General features: G+C 40.1%; 1 protein-coding gene across 2 annotated transcripts in view; it reads left to right on the forward strand.

The window, feature by feature from the left end:
- Nucleotides 1-21,218, forward strand: part of CLTRN (collectrin, amino acid transport regulator) — a 353,197-nt gene that overhangs the window by 171,981 nt on the left and 159,998 nt on the right. For both annotated transcript variants that reach the window (XM_044073072.1, XM_044073071.1), the window contains exon 3: nucleotides 9,947-10,029. In XM_044073072.1, the coding sequence (XP_043929007.1) occupies nucleotides 9,947-10,029 (83 nt within the window). The remainder of the gene's footprint in view (nucleotides 1-9,946; nucleotides 10,030-21,218) is intronic.

Consider the following 21,218-nt stretch of genomic DNA (forward strand, 5'->3'; position numbering starts at 1 on the left):
AAAATCAAATGATGGCACAATAATCTCCCTTGACCCAATTATTAGGTGTCATCATAGACAATAATCTAAAATTTGACCTACATGTTAACCAAACTATCAATACCATCAATAAAAAACTAGGGTCACTTTACAGAATAAAAGCCTTCCTATCCCCTCCAGCTAAAATTGCCATAGCCTGCTCTCACCTTCTTTCAACCCTTCTGTATGCATCCCCTCTACTCTCAAATGTAAACAAGACTGTCCTTAACAAAATCTCAATTTGCTACAACCACATTGCCAGGTTTGCCACTGGGCTGCCTTTTAGGACACATCATTGCATCAATCTAAATCAGCTTGGGTGGCTTGAACTACCCAGCCTAATCCAGTATAACCAACTGATTATGGCCTATAAAATCCTCTATAATCTGGACAATACTCCTGCACTTAAAAATAGTATCACCCCCTATAACAATCCTAGACCGCTTCAATCCTCTAACAAACTACTAATTCAGACTAGCAAAATTAATAACACAGCCGGTGATTCTCTCTTTGCAAACTCTGTAAGTAGATCCTGGAACTCTCTTCCAGCTGATATTACCTTACTTTCCACCTTAGGTCAATTTAAAACTAGACTCAAACAACATTTGTCACTTAACTGGCTATGTCAATGTATCAAGCCTGGCTAACTCTCTCTAGAATGTGTAAAAATATGTTAACCAGTTTACTGTGTAATTTAATTTAATCCTGACTTGTGCTCAGGATTAACTGTAACCTGTGGAACTTGTTTAATTTGCTTACTTATGTAATCTTTGTAAATAGTCTGTTTGTAATTTGTAATGCTGTATCTGCTTACCCCCCAAAGACATGCATCTGGAGCTTTTCTCCCCGGGCCTCCGCTGAAAATGGACATGCATCTAGTCGGACTATCCCGGTCAACAAATGTAAAATAAAAATAAAATTATGCAGCATAATTATTATAGTATCTATCTGTAGCTGTAATTTGATGTATCTTGTGCAAAGTTTAGTTGTGTAAGTAGCACTTTGCCTTTACTCTAAATCTTCTTGATCTTACTTGATACTGCATAATATCCTTCAAGCTACATGTCAGCTGAGAAGCCAATTGCAGAGAATTTTATTTATTTAATTATCATTTGTTGACCGGGAAAATTTTACTAGGACAAAGCCTATTTTCAGCAGAGGCCCGGGGAGAAATGTTCCAGTTGCATGTCTTTGGAATGCAGGAGGAAACTGGAGTACCAGGAGTAAACCCACGGGAATGCAAGGAGGACATGCAGAATCCACACAGAAGGCACCCCAGCTGAAAATCGAACCAGAGAACCTATTGCTGTGAGGTGACAATGTTAACCGCTGCACCACTGCACTGCCCAACATAGTAATAAGAATAAGTGATATGATGTGAGTTAGTGCAGACAGTACGTGGTATGATGTGGGCTAGTGCTGGCAGTAAGTGGTATGATGTGGGTTAGTGTAGACAGTAAGTGGTATGATGTGGATTAGTGCTGGCAGTATGTGGTATGATGTGGGCTACTGCTGACAGTAAGTGGTATGATGTGGGTTAGTGCTGGCAGTAAGTGGTATGATGTGGGTTCGTGCAAGGAGTAAGTAGTATGATGTAGATTAGTGCAGAGAGTATGTAGTATGATGTGGGTTAGTGCAGACAACAAGTGGTATGATGTGGGTTAGTACTGGCAGTAAGTGGTATGGTGTGGGCTACTGCTGGCAGTAAGTGGTATGATGTGGGTTAGTGCTGGCAGTAAGTGGTATGATGTGGGCTAGTGCTGGTAGTAAGTGGCATGATGTGGGTTAGTGCTGGCAGTAAGTGGTATGATGTGGGTTAGTGCAGGGAGTAAGTAATATGATGTGGGTTAGTGCGGAGAGTATGTAGTATGATTTGGGTTAGTGCAGACAACTAGTGGTATGATGTGGGTTAGCCATGGCAGTAAACAGTATGATGTGGGTTAGTGCTGGCAGTAAGTGGTATGACGTGGGTTAGTGCTGGCAGCAAGTGGTATGATGTGGATTAGTGCAGACAGTAAGTGGCATGATGTGGGCTAGTCCTGGCAGTAAGTAGTATGATGTGTGTTAGTGCTGGCAGTAAGTGGTATGATGTGGGTTAGTGCAGACAGTAAGTGTTATGATGTGGGCTACTGCTGGCAGTAAATGGTATGATGTGGGTTAGTGCAGACAGTGAGTGGTATGATGTGAGGGAGTGTTGGCTGTAAGCAGTATGACGTGGGTTAGTGCAGACAGTAAGTGGTATGATGTGGGTTAGTGATGGCAGTAAGTGGTATAATATGGGTACGTGGAGGAAGTAGGTGGTATGTGGGTTAGTGCAGGAAGTAGGTGGTATGATGTGGGTTAGTGGAGGTAATAAGTGGTATGATGTGAATTAATGCTAGAAGTCAGTGGTATAATGTGGGTTTGTGCAGGAAGTAGGTGGTATGATTTGGGTTAGTGTAGGAAATAGGTGGTATTATTTATTTATTTATTGACATTTGTTAACCGGGTTAGTCCAGCTGAGCCAGGGGCCCATTTTCAGTGGAGACCCAAGGAGAAAAGCTCCAGAAAATTAATAATTATTACAAAAGTTACAAATATATAATCAACAGATAACAAGTCTACTAGCAAGTAATAACATGACATAACATAAGTCTATTAACAGGTAACAAATCTATAAATATTACATATTAAAAAAAAAAGAGTATGAAATTCAGTGGAATACCATGCATGAAGTCATTCCAATGTACAAAGCGTCAATAGTAATGCAAGAATCTATTATTGTTATTATTATTTTTTTGGTGCATTTAAAAATAGGAAAAAGAGGATAAAGTAACAGAAGATGCAGGGTATATGAGGAAAATGAAATTATGTAGATAAGAAGGGAAAACAAGTCAAGTGGGGGTTTGACAAGGGCATGACCATAGGACAGGACTATAGGGCAAGACCAGGAGGTTTGATGAGGGTTAGGAGAAGAAGTAGGTGGTATGATGTGGGTTTGTGCAGGAAGTAGGTGATATGATATGGGTTAGTGCAGGCAGTAAGTAGTATGGTCTGGGTTAGAGTTCCAGACTGGTACACATCATAAGCTAGCAAGCATTTCAGCATGTTCCTGTTTCAGGCATTAGGAGGGTCATGGTAGCCGTAGTTTTTGGATGCTTCTTACTAGTTTATCTGGAGAGGAGGTCTGGTCAGGAACTGTGGTGAGTGGGTACATACTGAATAAGTAGGAAGACCAATGATGTCTGTCTCCTGAGAAAAGCAATTAGCAAGTAGACTCCCTATAATGCATTTAGTCACAGACAAAGCAAAGGAAGTTTTTCATAGGACAAGTCATTCACCTATAAGTGGCAGGTGTTTGCAGAAGAAAGCCACACATCAGGGCAGATATTCTGTTTATTTTAATATTACAGTCATGAAATCTAGTCTGTCAGCAAGAGATGGACTGCTTCTCCAGACTTAGCCACAAAGTAAAGGAAATCAAATCCATATACAGAACTTCATTCTTAGGTCAGACATTAGAGCAATAGTTAAATGGAAAGTACACATACCTCTCAACCTCTTTGAGTAAGAAATCTGGACAAAGCCACAAATAATGGGTGGACAAAGGCCCTAAATAGGGACACCTTTTGAATATTGCTCTTACAAACTTGGAAAGTTGATAGATGGACAGGTTTTGCATTAGCATGAATTTTATGAAGGATATGAAATCTGAAACTGAAATGTCTGCCATTATTTTCTGACAACAGTCCTCAATGATTTGCAAGTGATTTGACAAAAAAACCCCACAATTTTGTGAGAAACAAGCCAAAATTTTGAGGCAAATATCTGGATATTCTGTGAAAATCTGGGCAGTTGAAACGTATGAAAGTACATCAACCACTTCTTACTTAGCAGACCAAGAAGCAAAGTTTTTAATCTGCTGGTACCAGTTGTCTAGCATAGAAGGATAAAGCCCTAATTGCATCCCCCCCCGATGACTCAAGTTTGATTAATGGCTTGAGAGACTGGAAGAGATTGTCATAGAATGGTTTGAATAAGCAGTGGACACTAGCTTGACCATCAGTAGTGGAGGAGAACGATGGTTCCATTTCTTCCAAGCAAGCAGAGGCTTACCTATACTGAACAGGCTTGGATTGGGCTTGTGGTACTAGTCATTCCAAGTAATTGATGGTAGCCCTCAATGTATGTGTGCCAAAGCACACACCTGGGCGGGGCCAGGGAACTGTAGGCACTTGCAATGATTTAAGTGCTTACATCAGCCACTAGAAGGTTAGGGTTAGGATTTCATGTCAGAAAATCTCTAAAGAATGCCTAAATGACAAGTTGGCTGCTGTCCTGCATGACTGAGTAAGTTTGTTCTCATCCTGTGGTGCCTAAATAGGCCAATAGATCAGAATTAGGGATTATGGTTGGAAAGCATCAGGGACAAATAAAAACATGTGCTTAATAGGTTTGCCAGCAAATGTACTGTACTGTGCTAAGTTGGTTGCAACCCACATTTAGTTTTCAAGCTTGAGGTCATGCTCTAAGACTGCAGAATGGGGAAAGGGAATAGGAGTCAATTAGTTCAAGCTTTAATTAATTTATTTTTTTTATTATTTTTATTGCTACCTGTAGTGTGCTCTTTGGGCCTGTGACCTTTAAGTTTTTTTTCTGTGTGCAAACATTATACCCAAGTAGCTGAGATGTAGTGTGAGGAAGTATACACTGTCAGACTATAGTACACCACACAGGGCAAAGCTGAGTACAGTGTAAAGAATGGGAAAGACAAATGTGCTATGTGAAACAGGAAAAAACAGAGAGGCTTAGGGTTGCAGAACAAAAGGTAGTTATTAGGATCAAAAGTGCCTGGCAGTGTGGCATAGAGGTTTAGGACAGTGTGATGCTACACTTTGATGTTACAGCAGTCCATTGTTTGATTTCTACAAACTATGACTTCCTACTGTATGATTCTGAGCAAGTAATTTAACCATTCATTGCTTCAAGGTTTCCCCCTGAAAAGGGCACTTACTATCCTGTGGTCTTATTTAGTTAACACATATAGCTTTCTCTATTTTTAGTTTTAAATGAGAGTGTTGGTTTTAGAGAGAATCAAATAACAAAAAGCTGTATAGTGGAGACGCAGTAAAGAAGTGGTGAGGAGTGTGGTGATATGGGCAGGTGCCAACAGAGCCAGCTGGAGTTTTGTAAAGAATCATATATCCTTTAAATATCAAACTGATTTATACAAGATGCTTGTATTACAAATGTATTAGAACTGTATGCCATTTGTATAACAAACTGCTTTTGTACAGATGCTTGTGCTAAAAATGTATTTGTGAGCTTTGCTTGTGCTGAAATGTATCAGCAGTGCACCCTGCTGAAATGATGAGAAGTGGACACAATAAGGAAAATGTAAATGAGCTGTTAAACCATTAAAAGCCACCACACAGTGATGAATAGAACCAGAGACACTGGGTCTGGGGAACAGTCTTTGTCCATTATCTCAGTGAAAAGAGGGGATGCCACAGGCACTGCCATAACCATTTGGATCTGTATTGTGGCCATCTGTACTAATTTCTTGTCTCAGCTTCAAAGCGTAATACTGTGAGAACCTAGAGTCAGGTGATCAGATGAGGTTATTCTGCCAGCCCTCTTGGAAATTATATTTAGATATTACAAAGAGAAATATCAGATTATTGAGTATTTTGTTTGGGAAGCCTGACTAGAAAGACCCTCACTCACAGCATCTTGCCTTGCATTAGCAAGTAACTTAACTAGGGAACAGAAATTCTCCTAGATTCAGTCAGGAATGTAGTGAATCTTAGTTTAGATATTGTTTTTTCTGTATTTGTCTGAGTTTGTCCATCAGTGTTCTTTTTAATATTTCCTGTGATCTAAACTCTGTTTTTTACTGTGAATATATATTCAGTATTTTCATGAACTTTTATTATTCATAAATATTCATATCTGCCTCTGTCATTCTATCCATTACCTCCCAATAAGTGTCCTGCCCTCAAAAACCTAGTACAACATCACTCAGCCAAAAGGCCTCTTAGATCATCAAGCAAACTACTACTAGAAGTCACCAACAGCTACAGTAGCTTTGGAGACACACTATATAGTAGTTCAGTGGCTAAAAAATGGAACTCTCTCCCCACTAGCATACAAAACACATCGGCCAAAGATTCCTTTAAAAACCTCATTAGGCAACATCTCAAGCAAAGTTGGCAGTGCCATGACTGCTCCCCAGGCTAGTGAAAGTGGATAAGGTACACATACTAAACCTAGAGTACTTGATAATAGTTTTCACTCTTACAAACACTGGCTAATGTACAATATATGTACTGTACCTGTGTACTGTGTATGTATTCTACCTATGTTCCACATTTCAGCTGTATACCACAAATCTATTAATTACCTTTATTTTTAAATTAATATTTTCTCTCCACTGTAACTGTTGATGTGCTGCATACCACTGTAAAAATATGTCTATTGTAATTTGTTTGTATACTGATCATGTCTAAATATCTAAATGTATCTGTAATTTTTCTATGTGGAGCTTTTCTCCCCAGGCCTCTGCTGAAAAAGGGCCTTTTCAGCTCAGTCAGATACCTCCGGTTAACAAATGTAAAATAAAAATTAAAAATAAATAAAATTTATTATTAAATATATTTAAAAACTTTATTGTGGCTGGTTCTTGTAGAAAGTATCTAACCTTGGAGAGTGCTTATATTTATTTGGTGGCACTGTGTGGGCCACTCCAGAGTGGCTAGCTGTCTTGGTGAACTACTACCATTTGTATTAGTATTAATGTTACACAGTATAATTGGATACCCTTTTAAGAGCCTTATAGTAACTGACTGGTGGCAGTGATAACTACCTTATAGTCTGAGCAAAGTTGTTAGAGCAGGTAGTCTGTGCCAGCCTTTCCCAGGTGTGTGTGTGTGTGTGTGTGTGTGTGTGTGTGTGTGTGTGTGTGTGTGTGTGTGTGTGTGTGTGTGTGTGTGTGTGTGTGAGCAGTTTGGGGCTGGGACACAATGCACTGAGTTTACAGAGAGGTTGCTGGAGGACTTGGCTTGGACACTCGGCTTAGGACCTAACTGAACAGCTGTACTAGTGGGGAGTCTTACCGGGGACCTGGAGGGAAGCAGATAAAGAGATATCCAGACCCTGGGCCGAGTGTGTTCCCTGTGTGCTCTTAAGGGAAATTGTACTTGATGCAGAGAGGTTTACTTCTAGAAATATGGAGTGTATCCATTTGTATTCCAAGTGCATGTCCCTCTCCAGTGTCAGTGGTGAGGATTCAGGCTCCTTCATTATTGGCCCAGTGTGGGGATGATACATGTTTGTGGCCATCACATATTGGTAGCAGTGGTCGGCATCACAAGGAGTATAGAGGATTGTAGTGGGAGAGAAAAGTACAGATGTTAAATAAAGAAGGCGTGGAAGGAGCAGGTTATCTGTGAAGGAAAGAAAGGATTAATCACCTTTTCTGTTGTGATAAAAACTGGGCTGTGAAACCAAGTGGTGTATGCATACATTTAAGTTTGTATCTGGCAGAGCAGTAAGAACAGTGCACTAGGAGGAAAACTGTCACTCAGCTGTTCCTATACGTTATGGCACAGTCTGGTAATGTAACAAGCAATCATAGAGACCAGATAAATTAATTCAATGTATCACTTAGTAAAGCACATCTGAGAACCTTGGGACAACCTGTGAAGCTGTAAGTCAGAGTTAGTAATTGGACTAAACATCATTCTAATTCTGTGGTTCCATCCAAATAATAATTCAATGCAGTTTGGAAATCAAAGATCCCTGCAGCAGGGAATTTTCTTAGAAAGCACTGATTGAACTCTATCTCTCTTAGGCAGCACTCAATAAACACAATGAGCCTGTTCAACAAATTCACCATATAGTGCACAAGAGATTTAATTTAACTATAGCATTAACCTAGGGAAGTACATTTGCTAAGGAATTGAGTTCTTCCAATTCAGTAAGTAGACACACACTTATATAGTTTGTTTACTTTCTGGGACTTGATTTATCCCACTAATAAAATTGCCAAATTTGCAACCAATACCCTTCACAGAACACACCACTACACTCCCCTTAAAACACTTAAATGGCTGGAACTTCCCCACCTTATTCTTAACAATCAACTTATACTAACCCACAAACTACTTCACTACCCTGAAAAAAACCGTGCTCTACAAAACATAGTACACCCAAGCACCTAAACTAGAGTCCGGCTAGCCAATCAAAAACTCATATTAGATGTGACCCAAGCCAATAATTCCACAGGTATATCCCCCTATAGCAACACCACAGCCAAACACTGGAACAACCTTCCCTCCAGCATATAAGCCACAACTTCCATTGCCTCCTTCAAAAAGGCCTTAAAATCCCACCTACCGCAATCATGGCTCTGTAACTGTGACAACTCTGATTAACCGCTTATACTTCCTTCTGCTCTATTACCACTTCCCTGTTTCCCAGCACTTTGCTACTCCCAGTAATGTACCTCTTCCCTTCTCTGTCCTATTTTAATGATCCCCGCATCCTGCCTTCCTATGCCAACTTGTACTACATACTTAGCCTTAAAATCCACCTACTGCAACCTGGCTCTGTAATTGTGACACCCCTGATTAATCGTTATACTACCTGTTGCTGTCTACCAACTCCCTCTTTCTCAGCACATTACTTCCCCACTAATGTACCCTTTCCTTTCTCTCTTCTACTTTCATTTACCGCTAACCCACCTTTTATATTAACTTGCATCACATCTTTAGCTTTGAGATCCTGTGAATCTGCATGGTATACTAAATATGTAATTATTCACAATTTTAGAACATATATAAATTGCTATAAGTCAGAAATTAAATTCTGTATGTAAACATATTTAGCTTTTAGACTGTTAAAGACTACCATACTACTGTAAACCGTTACTTCGTATTTCAAAGTGTCTTATGTAAACAAAACTGTCAGATGGAAAAGTTATATATTGCATTAGGAGCTTTTCTCCCCAGGCCTCCACTGAAAAAGGACCTGTGTCCAGTCGGACTTTCCTGGTAAACAAATATAAAATTAATAAATAAGTAAATAAATAAATAAAGCTTATGCCCTGCTTTCTGGGGTGACCCAAGGTGGTAATTAAACTGATGATGCCTTTAATTTTTTGTGCCATTAGTAGTTCCTAATTATGCCTTGTGACCTCTGTACTGCTGTGGACAATAAATATTCTACTCAGGTAGTAGTGGATGTTAATTGCATAAGCAGTTTACTTGGTGCTTTTTCTAGTAAGTCTTCATTTGCATCATGGGGAGTTCTTTTACTACCTGGCAGTTTACTTTAAGAACTACAAAAATATTTAAGTTATTTGTGAACTTTGCAGTGTCCTTAACGTGGAAAATTTTCTCAAACATCTTTGCAGTGATGTGTCCTAATTATCTATCCACATTCAAATAGTTTTTGATTAGCTCAATTAATGAGGCTTACAGATACTTCCTCTGCATGGAAAAATGTAGTTTTCAAATGTGTAGTCCTTTTGGATTTGTATTTATTTTTGTTAATATGAAGGTTTTTTTTCTTTGCAAAGAAAGATTTTCCACTTCATGACTGAATGTCATTTGGCTGGGAAAACAGAATTTGTATTATCTACTCAGAGAAGCATGATACAGTAAACAAAATTCCATACTACTAGTCACAAACTACCTTTCCTGCCTAGCTTTGCAGGTTATGCTGTTCTTATATAAGCATTGAAGTCCATTCACAGCATCAAGGATATATATAAATGCTATTATAATCCTCTTTTAGTAGTCTATCACATTTTGCAAGTGTTTTAAGTAGCTCCACAGCAAAAACATAAAAATAAATTAGCAGCATTGTCCAAGAGTTGTTTTTATTGTATATTGATAATTACTTATTTAGTACAGATATGACCCATGTTTGTTTTCTTTTTATATAGTATATATGGGATGACCATGAACTTTTCCTTTTTAAAGCAACGTTGGCATATACCATGAGAAAATCTGGTTATGAAACAACACAGTAAGTAAAATTTTGTTTTAGAGTAAGCTGAATATATAATACTTTACAAGATATGTTGTCATTACAGCGTACTATTATGGGGTCTATATCATATATTAAAAATTCCAAAATATCGAACACCATATGTTTGAACTTGGAATTTCGAGTATTGATAACATCGAACGCTCAGAATAGCAAATTTTTTCCCAGGGAAAAAATTTGCTGTTCCGAGAAACACAACACAAGCACACCAAAATAAATAAACCACACACATACAGTTAACAAAACCCAACCCCACACTAAACCATATATACATGACTTACTATCCACTTACTTTAACCCATACCCTAACCATAAGGTCCATAACTATCGCACACATACCCTACGAAACTATACACAAACAAAGCAATTAATACACACACATACAGTTAACAAAACCCAACCCTACAGTACACCATACATACATTACTAACTATCCACTTACCTTAACCCGCACCCTAACCCTAAGGTCCGTAACTCTCGCACCACAGTGGAGGAAATAGTGAAGCCACAGTATGGTCCACCGAAATCTTGCCCTAGGTAAGATTTCGATGTTCTGGGGCTTCGCTATTTTCATCATTCGATGTTGTGGGTTCGATGTTTTAACGTTCAACGTTTTACTTCTTTGAAGTTTTGATATAGACCCACTGTTATGTCAACTGTATTTGTCATAGTGCACATTTGAACAATATTAATATTGTGGCCTGGACCTTGGCCAGTGAAGAAATGGTTGTATAAATGCTAAATTCTGAATGAGGCACTCATGCAATTTATTCCATGGCAGAATGGCGGAATGCTTTCCAATATTTTCTTATATAACATTTTATTAAATCATTTCTGTTTCATTTGTGTCTGTGTTCAGATTTGTTTTTTTTTTCTGAGTTTTATTTTTATTTGAGTAGTGTGGTTTGCCAAGAAGTTTTTCTGAGTTCACATTACATTATGTATTTCTGGAATCTCTAAACCGACAGAAATTTATGTAAGTGCAAGGGGTGCATCATAGTACAAAATGCTTGACGGACTTAACCTGGAAGTGGAGGAACTGCTTCGGAGCAGTGGACTTGAATTCAGTGGTCTGTTTGCTTGTTCTATCAGTCTTAGCATACTTGCTGACTTCCTAAAACTTTTTCCTCATCCTTCTCATTAAATGACTGGACATGCAACACCCTTCTCCTATCCGACTAGCGTTTGCTGATGTAGAGGCATTCTGTGATGATTGAAACTTTCTTTGTTACAGCTTTAGTCACCAGAAATACTTCATCCCTTATATCACTTGTCACATGGAGTATTTAATTTCTAATGCTGATGAAAGTTCCTCAGAAATGCCACCAAGGGCTGGGGTTGTTAATGAAGATAAAGTTATGTTAAGGTAGTGACTCTGCTGGCAAATGGAAGCTCATTCCATAGTCTTGGAGAGTGTTGTGTAATACATTTGTTATGATTTTTTCATATTATAAACATTTACTTTTTAGAAGCATATTCCCTAATGAGGTGGCGTATTCCCGATATAGACTTTCAGAGAGTACAGCTAGACGCTGCCTTATAAACCAGACAAAGGTCACCTCTTTGTAAGCTAGAAGAAATAGAATATTCCACTTCCTGTGGGCTTTCTAAGTAGTTCAAGGTTTTCATTGCTATGAATTTCTAGCAAGTTTGAATTTCAAGCATTGTACCTTTTCAATTTTTTTAGCTGGCTTGGTCAAAGGCTACAGCGCACAGTGTTGTATTCAATAATGGGTCAGACAGTGAAGGATAAAATGATGCAAAGGCTATCACAAATTAGATGGTCTTCGTGTTTCACTGTTGCAGTCATCACCTGTGGGTTATGCCTGCTGTGGTAGCCCTCGGCCGGCCCGAATACCAGAGTCAATGATTTTCTGCGTCGGCTGCTGTCGTTTGCTGTCTGACGTCAGGTCATCAGTGCTATAAAGGAAAGCAGCCGATGCCATTACATCTGTCTTTCTTGCCATGGAGCCCGTAGCAGAAGCAGTTCACAAGTGTGCCGGTCAGTCACTACCAGAGTTTGAATTACAGCTGAAAACATCGAAAGCTAAGTACCCCGTTGGGGATCCTTTTTTCTTGCACTAATCAATGTCCGAAAAAGTTAACAGTTGTCTTGCCTGTGGAAAGCAAATACCACACCGAGACTTCTATTCATACTGCGTCACTTGTTTAGGCCCAAACCATGACATCCCCCATTGCCAGTTCTGTGCCCTCTTTAACAGGAGAACCATTCGTCGTAGAGCTCTTATTGCTGCCGATATGGTGTCCGTCGGCCAACAATCTGTAGACATTCCCAAAAAATGTAAGGATAAAGCTAGAGAAAGACCACACAAGGCTAAACCTTCCGACGACTCTACCGCTAAGCAGGTTGTCAGTTCTCCGGAATTCAGTGAGGCACCTTCGCAGCCCCTGATGCCCGACCCAATACCCTCACAGGCCTCTACTGAGACCCTTTCGGAGTCCGGTATGCTGCAGAAATCTTCTTTGTCTTCTGAGCCTTTGGTTGTCTCTGCCTTGGTTGGGTCCGGAGCCGTGACACAGGTACCAGCTTCCGAGGAGGTCTTTCTCACTACCGAATCTAGAGAAAAAATGACATCTTCTCCTCTGACTACCATTTCTCTCAGACCGATTGACACTCTTAGGCCTAGAGGCAAGGCCACTCCTAGGAAAACTACCTCTAGCCACCATTTACTCCTGGTCCACCACCCCAAGCTCAAATGCTTAAAATGGCAGAGGATCTTATCCCCCTTACCAGGGGTAGTCAGGCCACAACTTCTAAAAGGAAAAGAGACCTTTCTCCTGAAATACTGACAGAATAGGATTTTGAGGAGTCTGATTAATCAGATTTTAAAGAGGAACAACTACCACTGACTGCTTATGAGGATTCAGATGCAGAGGAATCCATTCATTCTACCTCCCCACCAGAAGATCCTTCCTTTGGGGAAACCCTTCACACCCTCAGGGAACATTTCCACTGGGAATCCCAGGACTTCCCTCAGTCTAAGAAAAGACTAAGAGAGTTTCTAGAGCTGCCCCAGCACAGATCATTGGCCATCCCCCCAATCATAGAGGTGGTTGATGATGTCTTCCATGAATTCAGCTTAACTCCTGATGCTCTCCCACCTGTTCCCAGAAAACCTGACAGGTATTACAGAGTACCGGATCATCACAAATACCTGTACAGAAATCCTACTGCAGACCTGGAGGTCATTACACAGGGACCAAAAGGAGCTAAGACCAGTTCTGCAAAGAATCCTATTCCTTCTGACAAGGACTCCAGAGCTCTGGACAGATGGGGTAAAAAAGTATACACCTCTGCAACCTTAGCTATCAGAGCACTCAAGTGTCAGTTCCACATGTTAAAATATCAACAACACACTTTGGAACTATTAAAACAAAATATTTTAATCTTTTCTGACTGTGCCAATTCAAAAGAGTTAGCAGATTTACTGACTTGTCACATGGCTAAACACTCTTTACATTGTGGATATGATGCCCTAGAAGCCTCTAGAAGGGCAGCAGTGTCAGGATCCGTCATTAAGAGACATGCATGGTTGAAGGAACAACCTCTCCCTGATCATGTCACATCTAAATTACTTGATGCACCCTTGGATAAGGACCACTTGTTTGAAGTAAAAGCAGAAAAGGTGCTTAAAAAGATGGAAGACAAAGGAAAATCTATGCAAACAGTAAAAGATTTCCTTCAGGTACAACCTCCTAGGTTCAACAGGAATTTTGCCTCAAAACACTGGTCCTTTCCTGCACCTAGCAAGTTAATCCCTACAGGGATAGACCACCAAGACTCATATCCCAGGGACAGCAGAAAACCAAACAGTGGACCACTCCCACTCCAAAAGCAGGGAGTTCTAAGGCATCCCTCTAGGGCAAAAACTCCCAATGACTCCCTCTCCCCCCTCTGCCCTCTTTTCACTCACCAAATACTAGGAGGAAGGCTCTGCCTCTGCTTAGAAGATTGGCTTTCTGCAACAAAGGACCAATGGGTCTTAAAGATAATTTTTCAGGGATACAAATTCTACTTCTACTAAATCCCAATTCCAAGAGGGTACTTTACCTCAAAAATCAATGGGCGAAGGCATTGAAACAAGTCCCAGCTCTCTTATCCCAAGGGGCAGTAGAACCTGTCCCCTCAGATCAAACAGGCAAAGGCTTTTATTCCAGACTATTCCTTGTTCTCAATATAGAGGGTATTTGGTGCCCCACCCTGGATTTATCCATTCTGAACACCTTCCTGATGGTCCCCAAATTCAAAATACTGACAAAAAATGCCTGGTTAGTTACCCTACATCTAAAAGATGCCTACCTCCACATCCCCATAAGAGAATCCTGCAGGAAATTCCTTCGCTTCAGAGCAGGTTCACAACACTTTCAATTCTCTGCGCTACCCTTTGGCTTATCTATTGCTCCCAGGGTATTCACCAAATGATTAGCCTTGGCCATAGCCTTTTGCAGACAGAAAAATATACAAATTTACCCTTATCTGGATGACTGCCTCATTCAGGCAGATTGCAAGGAAAAGCTCCTCAAGGATCTCCTCTTTGTCAAAACCCTCCTAATCTCTTTAGGGTATACCAGCAACAAGAAGAAATCAAGGCAAACACCCTCCAGGAAAATCATTTTCTTGGGAGCACTGCTGGACACAGCATCCCAAATGGCCTTTCTTTCCCTAGAAAAGCAGAGCTTGCTGACTCTCTATTTTAGAAACAAAAAAACAAAACCAACCTATGAAGGTAAAGTAGCTCAAAAACCCGTAGTAGTCCAAAAAGTCCTGAACGTAAGTTTATTATATATAACACAATACGTTTTTGTTACTGTTTCAAACAGTAACTTCTTCAAAGGAGTAAACAGAACACTAGTAGCGCACCAAATTTAAATTAAAATAGGCATGGTTACTGCAGTTACAATGCAATTAACGTGAACCACGAGTCAATTATGTGAAAACAAAACCTCATGCAGTTAAAAATGCATAAAAATTAATACTATGCATAAAAATCTATTCAAGCACACATTAATAATATCATCAAAAATTAAAAATTAAAAAATTAAAATAAATTAAAAAAAAAAAAATAAATTAAAAAAATAAATGCAAAAACATGAAATAGTTTAAAAAAAAATTAAAAATTAAAAAACATCACATCTCCTTATAATAAAAATATGTTTAAATGTATATATAAAATAAAAATAAAAAAATATGAATCTAAATTACCATCTGTTGTGTTACCATCTGTAAAACTATACACCTACACTACTGATGGATACACTGGTACCTACAGGTTTTCAGGTTTTTTCGTTTCAGAATGCAAGAAGAATTATCATTCCATCAGGGTCAATTCAGTCAAAAAATCAAGGCAAGCGCTGCTTGCCATTCTTCTAAACTAACCTCTAACAATAAGAGGGCCACACCCCTAATATCAGGGGGTACTTGGTCTATAGCTTTGCAATGCTTTGGCAAAACATATTGACATTAATCCAGGCCACAGTTTTCATTTCCAAGTTATAGACCAAGTACCCCCTGATAAACAACCCACAGGTGATGACTGCAACAGTGAATACACTCGAACATCTACATTTATGGTAAGTGTACACAACTGTACTGTATGTGGCATAGTATCTTTTGAAGAAGTACAAATAGTCTGAGGCGTGACTCATGATGTGAGTGTTTTAACACTTGTGAGTAAAGGTTTAATGAAAAAGCAACTCTTTCTGTGCATTGTGCATTCTAAGGGATCCATGTTCCAGCCTGAGAAATATACTAACAGCTCTTTGCTTGCAGTTCTGATAATTTTCTCCTTCAAATGACTAGACATGCACTTAAAATTAAGAGGGACACAGAATATGATTTTCTCATTTTGGTAGATGTACACTGGTCAGTGTTTAAATTGTTGCCTACCAGTTTCCAGGTTTTTAATGAATGTGATATTCTTTTCAGACGTTTACTGTTTATTTTGTAATCAGAATTTCTATAATTTTTGCCAAGTCGCATTACACTTCCTTAAGAGACATTAAAGGTGACATCATTGCGAATAAACAATGTATATATATATTTTTTAAGACCATCTTGGAGAATTTCAGCAATTTTGTTGACACGTCTACATTATTCAGTCTGCAGTCATCAGCATAGGTGGTTACCCAAGCCCATTTCCCACTTGAAGAGATATTTTAAAAAGTAGCACCCTCAGTACATCTCCCAATAGCAAACATCTCTGGTATACCTAAATAATCTCTACCCAGAGCTGTAGCTAGGTCAGTTGGCACCCTTAACAATCTCCAGAGTTGTTGATGACCAAAGAAAAAAATGGTCTTCGAAAGCTGAGGAGTTTTAAGAACCAATCAACAGTATTTTCTGCAGTAGTATATGATGAGGTTTACCTTAGTTATTTTGGGCCTTCATTTCAAACCATATTATTGCACTGGTGACAAAGTTACATTTCTTTTAAATATTTTAAATATTTATGTACACTGCCCATAATATTTAACATGTGTACTAGACAACTAATCAAAAACAAAAGGAATAATGTAGTAACACCTGCAGCCACAACACAAACAGTCCATAAGCTTAAAATTTTTTTTTATTACAGACTAGTCTGTATGTGTGTGTGTGTGTGTGTGTGTGTGTGTGTGTGTGTGTGTGTGTGTGTGTGTGTGTGTGTGCATGTGTGTGTGAGCATGTGTGTGTGTGTGTGTGTGTGTGTGTGTGTGTGTGTGTGTGTGTGTGTGTGTGTGTGTGTGTGTGTGTGTGTGTGTGTGTGCGTGTGTGTGTGTGCGCATGTGTGTGTGTGTGTGTGTGTGTGTGTGTGTGTGTGTGTGTGTGTGTGTGTGTGTGTGTGTGTGTGTGTGTGTGTGTGTGTGTGTGTGTGTGTGTGTGTGTGTGTGTGTGCGTGTGTGTGCGCGCACGTATGCATGTGTGCGTATGTGTGCGTGTGTCTGTAATAAGTTTTTTTAAGCTTATGGACTGTTTGCTTTGTGGCTGCAGGTGTTGCTACATTATTCCTTTGCTTTTTTATTAATATATGTACTACATTAGGTATGTCTGAGTCAGAAGGCTGTTCAGAATATTGATGAGTGATTGTTCCTTCTTGTTATCTTCCTCTTCTTCTTCCTATATTTCTTTAGGTTCATAGGTTCATAGGTTCATACTAGGCTATCTGCCCTAGGGCATTTATAAGCCTAGCCAGAGTGTGTATGGCTTTCACCACCCATTTTAAATTAATTTTGCTATGCCCTTTTTTGAGGTTAGTATACTGTGCCTCTGTCTAACAGTGACACAGAAGTGATACCCGGGGTAAACCTACGATCTCCCATCCACTCATCAAGATTCCTCTTGAAGAGAGTCAATGAGGGACTCTACCTAACCTGGACTGGGATTTTATTCCAGAGTGAAGGGAGCCTCTGGGTTATGAATCTGTCCCTCCAGCATGTCCTATTTATTTCAGTGCTGAGGTTCAAGTCTCTCGAGCGTAGCTCAATGGGATTTGGATTTTCTGAGGTGCAGCATGTCCATTAATTCCGGGTTGGACATGGCTTTATACGTCAGGCACAGATCGCCTCTGAGCAGGCGGTATGCCACTGAGTAGAGCTGGAGTTTCTTTAACCGGGCAGCATATGGCATCTGTTTGAGCCCTTTGATCCTCTTGGTGAGGTACTTTTGGGGTCTTTCCAGTTGCTGCAGGTGTCTGGTAAGGTACATCCCAAAAGGGGCATTGTACTCAATTATGGGCCTGATGAGGGATGAGTAAAAAGGCACGATGACCTCCCTGATCTATATGTGAATCCCTTCATGATTAGGTGGGCTATATAAAATGTTTTTCTAACCACTTTGGCCACGTGGTTGTCAAATGAGAGATTGCTATCAACTTGGGTCCCCAGGTCCCTAATTAGTTTTTCTGTACTTAATGGATTACCACCTATGTGGTAATTTGTGTTCACTTTGTTTATGCCAAAGGGGATGACTATACACTTTTGGCATTTAGCTTGAAGCCATGGCTCTGGCACCAGTTGTCTGTTTCTATGAGGCCCTTTTGGAGGATGCTTGTGTTGGCTGGAGAGTCGATTATGGTGCCCAGTTTGCAGTCATCTGCGAACTTGGTCAGCCACAGTCCTTCCGTGTTGGCCTGTACCTCTGAGAAATATATACCGAACAAGAGAGTTCCCAGGACTGAGCCTTGTGGGATGCCACTTGTAACTGGTTTGGAGTCTGACATGGCTCCAGCAATTGTAACCATGTGGGTTCTGTCCTTGAGCCAGTTTGCAACCCATCTAGTGACATAGGGGTTTATATTTAATACACAAAAAGTTTTCATATTTAAGTTGGCGAGCTTATCTATAATGCCCGAGTGGGGTATTGTATCAAAGGCTTTTGCGAGGTCCAGGTAGACTGTGTGGACCACCTTACCCTCGTCAATGGCCTTGGTGACTGTTTCAAAGAAATCAACCAGGTTTAAGAGGCAGGATCTGCCCTTAACAAAGCCGAACTGCATAGGATCCAGTGTCTGTAGGTCCCCAATATCTTTATTTATGAGGTCCATGATGCTCCTTTCCATAGCTTTGCAGACCAAGCTAGTCAGGATCCGTTGAGGCACCACCTTTGTGGAGAGTGACCACTGTTGCTGTACGCCACTCTTTGGGTACATATCCTGTAGTAAGGCTGAGATTGAACAGTAGTTTTATGTTTGGGTTTAGCTCTTCTTGGAGTTCATGTAGGACGCAGCCCGGGACACTGTCTGGTCCCATTGATGCTGTGTTTTTTGCTTTGGAGAGGGCGGCTCTTACCTGAGAATCTGAGATGTCAGGGGGGCAGCACTCTGCTGGGATGGATATTTGCCCTTTTGGTGGGGAGGGGTTTGCGCTGAACCTGTCAGCTAGGATGTTGGCAATGTCTGTGGGTTCGGTGTATTTTTGTCATTTTGGACTAATTCTGAGCATATCTGGGAATTCCCACCCAGGTTCCTAACATAACTAAAGAAAGCCTTGTGATTATTCTTAGTGTTCTGTGCAATTTTTCTCTCGAAGCTGGCCTTAGATGATTTTATGAGTGCCTGTAGTTTTTTGCTAATACTGATCAGAGATGCCTTCCCTTTTTGGGATTTTGCTCTATCATGTAGTAGCTTCCTCCTTCTATTGTATAGTTTGTTTATGGCTGGGGTCCACCAGACAGGACGTCTGCCTTTGGAGGATTAGGTCTTGGTTTTATTTGGGATTGCATGATCCATGCATTCCTGAAGGTGTTCATAGAATGTGTTTATAAAGGATTCTGCGGTCTGGGCCATATTTTCCACAGGACCGGGGGCTTTGAAGGATTCCACCTCGGTTTTGAGGAGTGTGAAATTTGTTTTAGAGAAGTTTTTCACTGTGGTTTTATGGGCAGGGGGTGGGATCGGGATGTGAATATCCAGTGAGATTAGTTTATGGTCTGATCTTACCAGTGAGGAATACACTTCTGGTCTGGAGCATAGAGTCCCCATGTTGGTGATGATCAGGTCCAGTATGTTTTCCCCTCTTGTGGGAGTGGTAACAAGTTGTTCCATAGCATTTGAGTTTATAAATTCTAAGAACCTTTGGGCTAGTGTGTTGGAGCTAGAGTAATGCTCCCAGTCTATGTTTGGGTAGTTGAAGTTGCCCAATATAATGGTGTTTGGAGAGACCTTCATATTTTCCAGTGTTCTCAGGAAGGCCGAGTGGGGTTCCTGGGTTTGGGAGGGTGGTCTGTAGCAGGCTATAAACTGGAAGGCAGTTTTGCCCACTGTTAGTTGCACATGGATAGTCTCTGATGCTTCGTGCTGTGCCACCAACCTGGAGGTGTGGGTATCTGTGATGAATGTCCTGTGTCGTGTGTATGTACGTGCAGGAGGGTCTATATAGGAGAAACTTAAAGTACAAGTAGCCAGACATCTTTGACGAATATTGATACTCCCCCTCCTTTTGTGGTTCGGTCCAAGTTTTAGTACAGATTATATAAGGAACTGACGTGTTTCTGAAAATTCTAGCTGTGAAAGTTGCTGGAACATGAATACTGTTAGCTGTGATTTATTTTAACAACACACATTTCTTCTTCAAGTTCTATTTTATGTTACATAAGCACCTCCTCTAAAAGTTTCCTTTCAGAATGCTTGTACTTCCCTTCACCCAGTTTTAATGAATTTTACCTAGCCATACTCACAAACAAGCACTGGCCATAGTAGAATTTCTTCAAAAACTAATACAGTGAAGTCCTACCATAATGATGTACAGAAGGAAAACCAGTATTATACAATACGTACAACAAAATCAAAGTATTAACAATAAATGCAAACATGCATAGCATTAGAGAAAAAGGAGGAAAGGGGAAGAAACGAGGCTGGGAAACAAGAGGAAGGGGAAGGAAAAAAGCGAGTGAAGGTGGAGATGATAGCTTACATGCCCTGTGGTAAGATGGCTGCATGTTGTTTGTTTTTGAAGAATTGATTTCAGCTATGACTTGAAATTGGGGTATGAGGAAGTGTCTTTCAGGTGTGTTGGGCGAACTTTTCAGAGTTTTAGGCCTAGAGTGGCAAAGCAGTGGTTTGAACCATGGAGCTTGGATTTACAGAAGTTATCACTCCTCAGAAGGCAGGGAATAATTTGTCTTTGGAGCTTTGTGGTTAAATGGGAATGTGACCGGACATTTAATAGTCTAAATAGCTGAGCTCCAAGTCAGAAGTCAGATCTTTGTTTGACAGGCAACTATTTTGCATTTTTCAGGGTAATAAAGTGGTGTTCATGACAGGGGGATGGGGGATAAAATGACAAATAATATTAGAGATATATTGAATTGCTGATACATTTTAGATGCGTAAGCTATGTGTGCTGTAGTCTTTCTAGCTAGGAAGTCAAGATGCCTCTTGCTGCTGACATTCCAACTGGCACGAGAAATGAAGGGGAAGATTTTTTTGACCAGAACAAGAGTGAGTTTATCCTTTTCTTGCATAATGTCAAGGTGTTGACTGAAGTTGAGAGAGGGCTCTAAGTAGATACCTAGGTATTTGAATGAAGTAACATTTATTTTTGTACTACCCTTGTGATTTAAAATTTGAAATGAAGTAGAATTAAGTAGATTTACAAGAATGATAGTAACTTTTATCCATGTTGTAGTGGCCTCCTCCATTAACTGGCATTAGGTTTTCAAGAAATTATTT

This window comes from Protopterus annectens, chromosome 5.part1 (genome assembly GCF_019279795.1).
Source record: "Protopterus annectens isolate FY-2018-M chromosome 5.part1, PAN1.0, whole genome shotgun sequence".
NCBI classification, from domain to species: Eukaryota; Metazoa; Chordata; order Ceratodontiformes; family Protopteridae; genus Protopterus; species Protopterus annectens.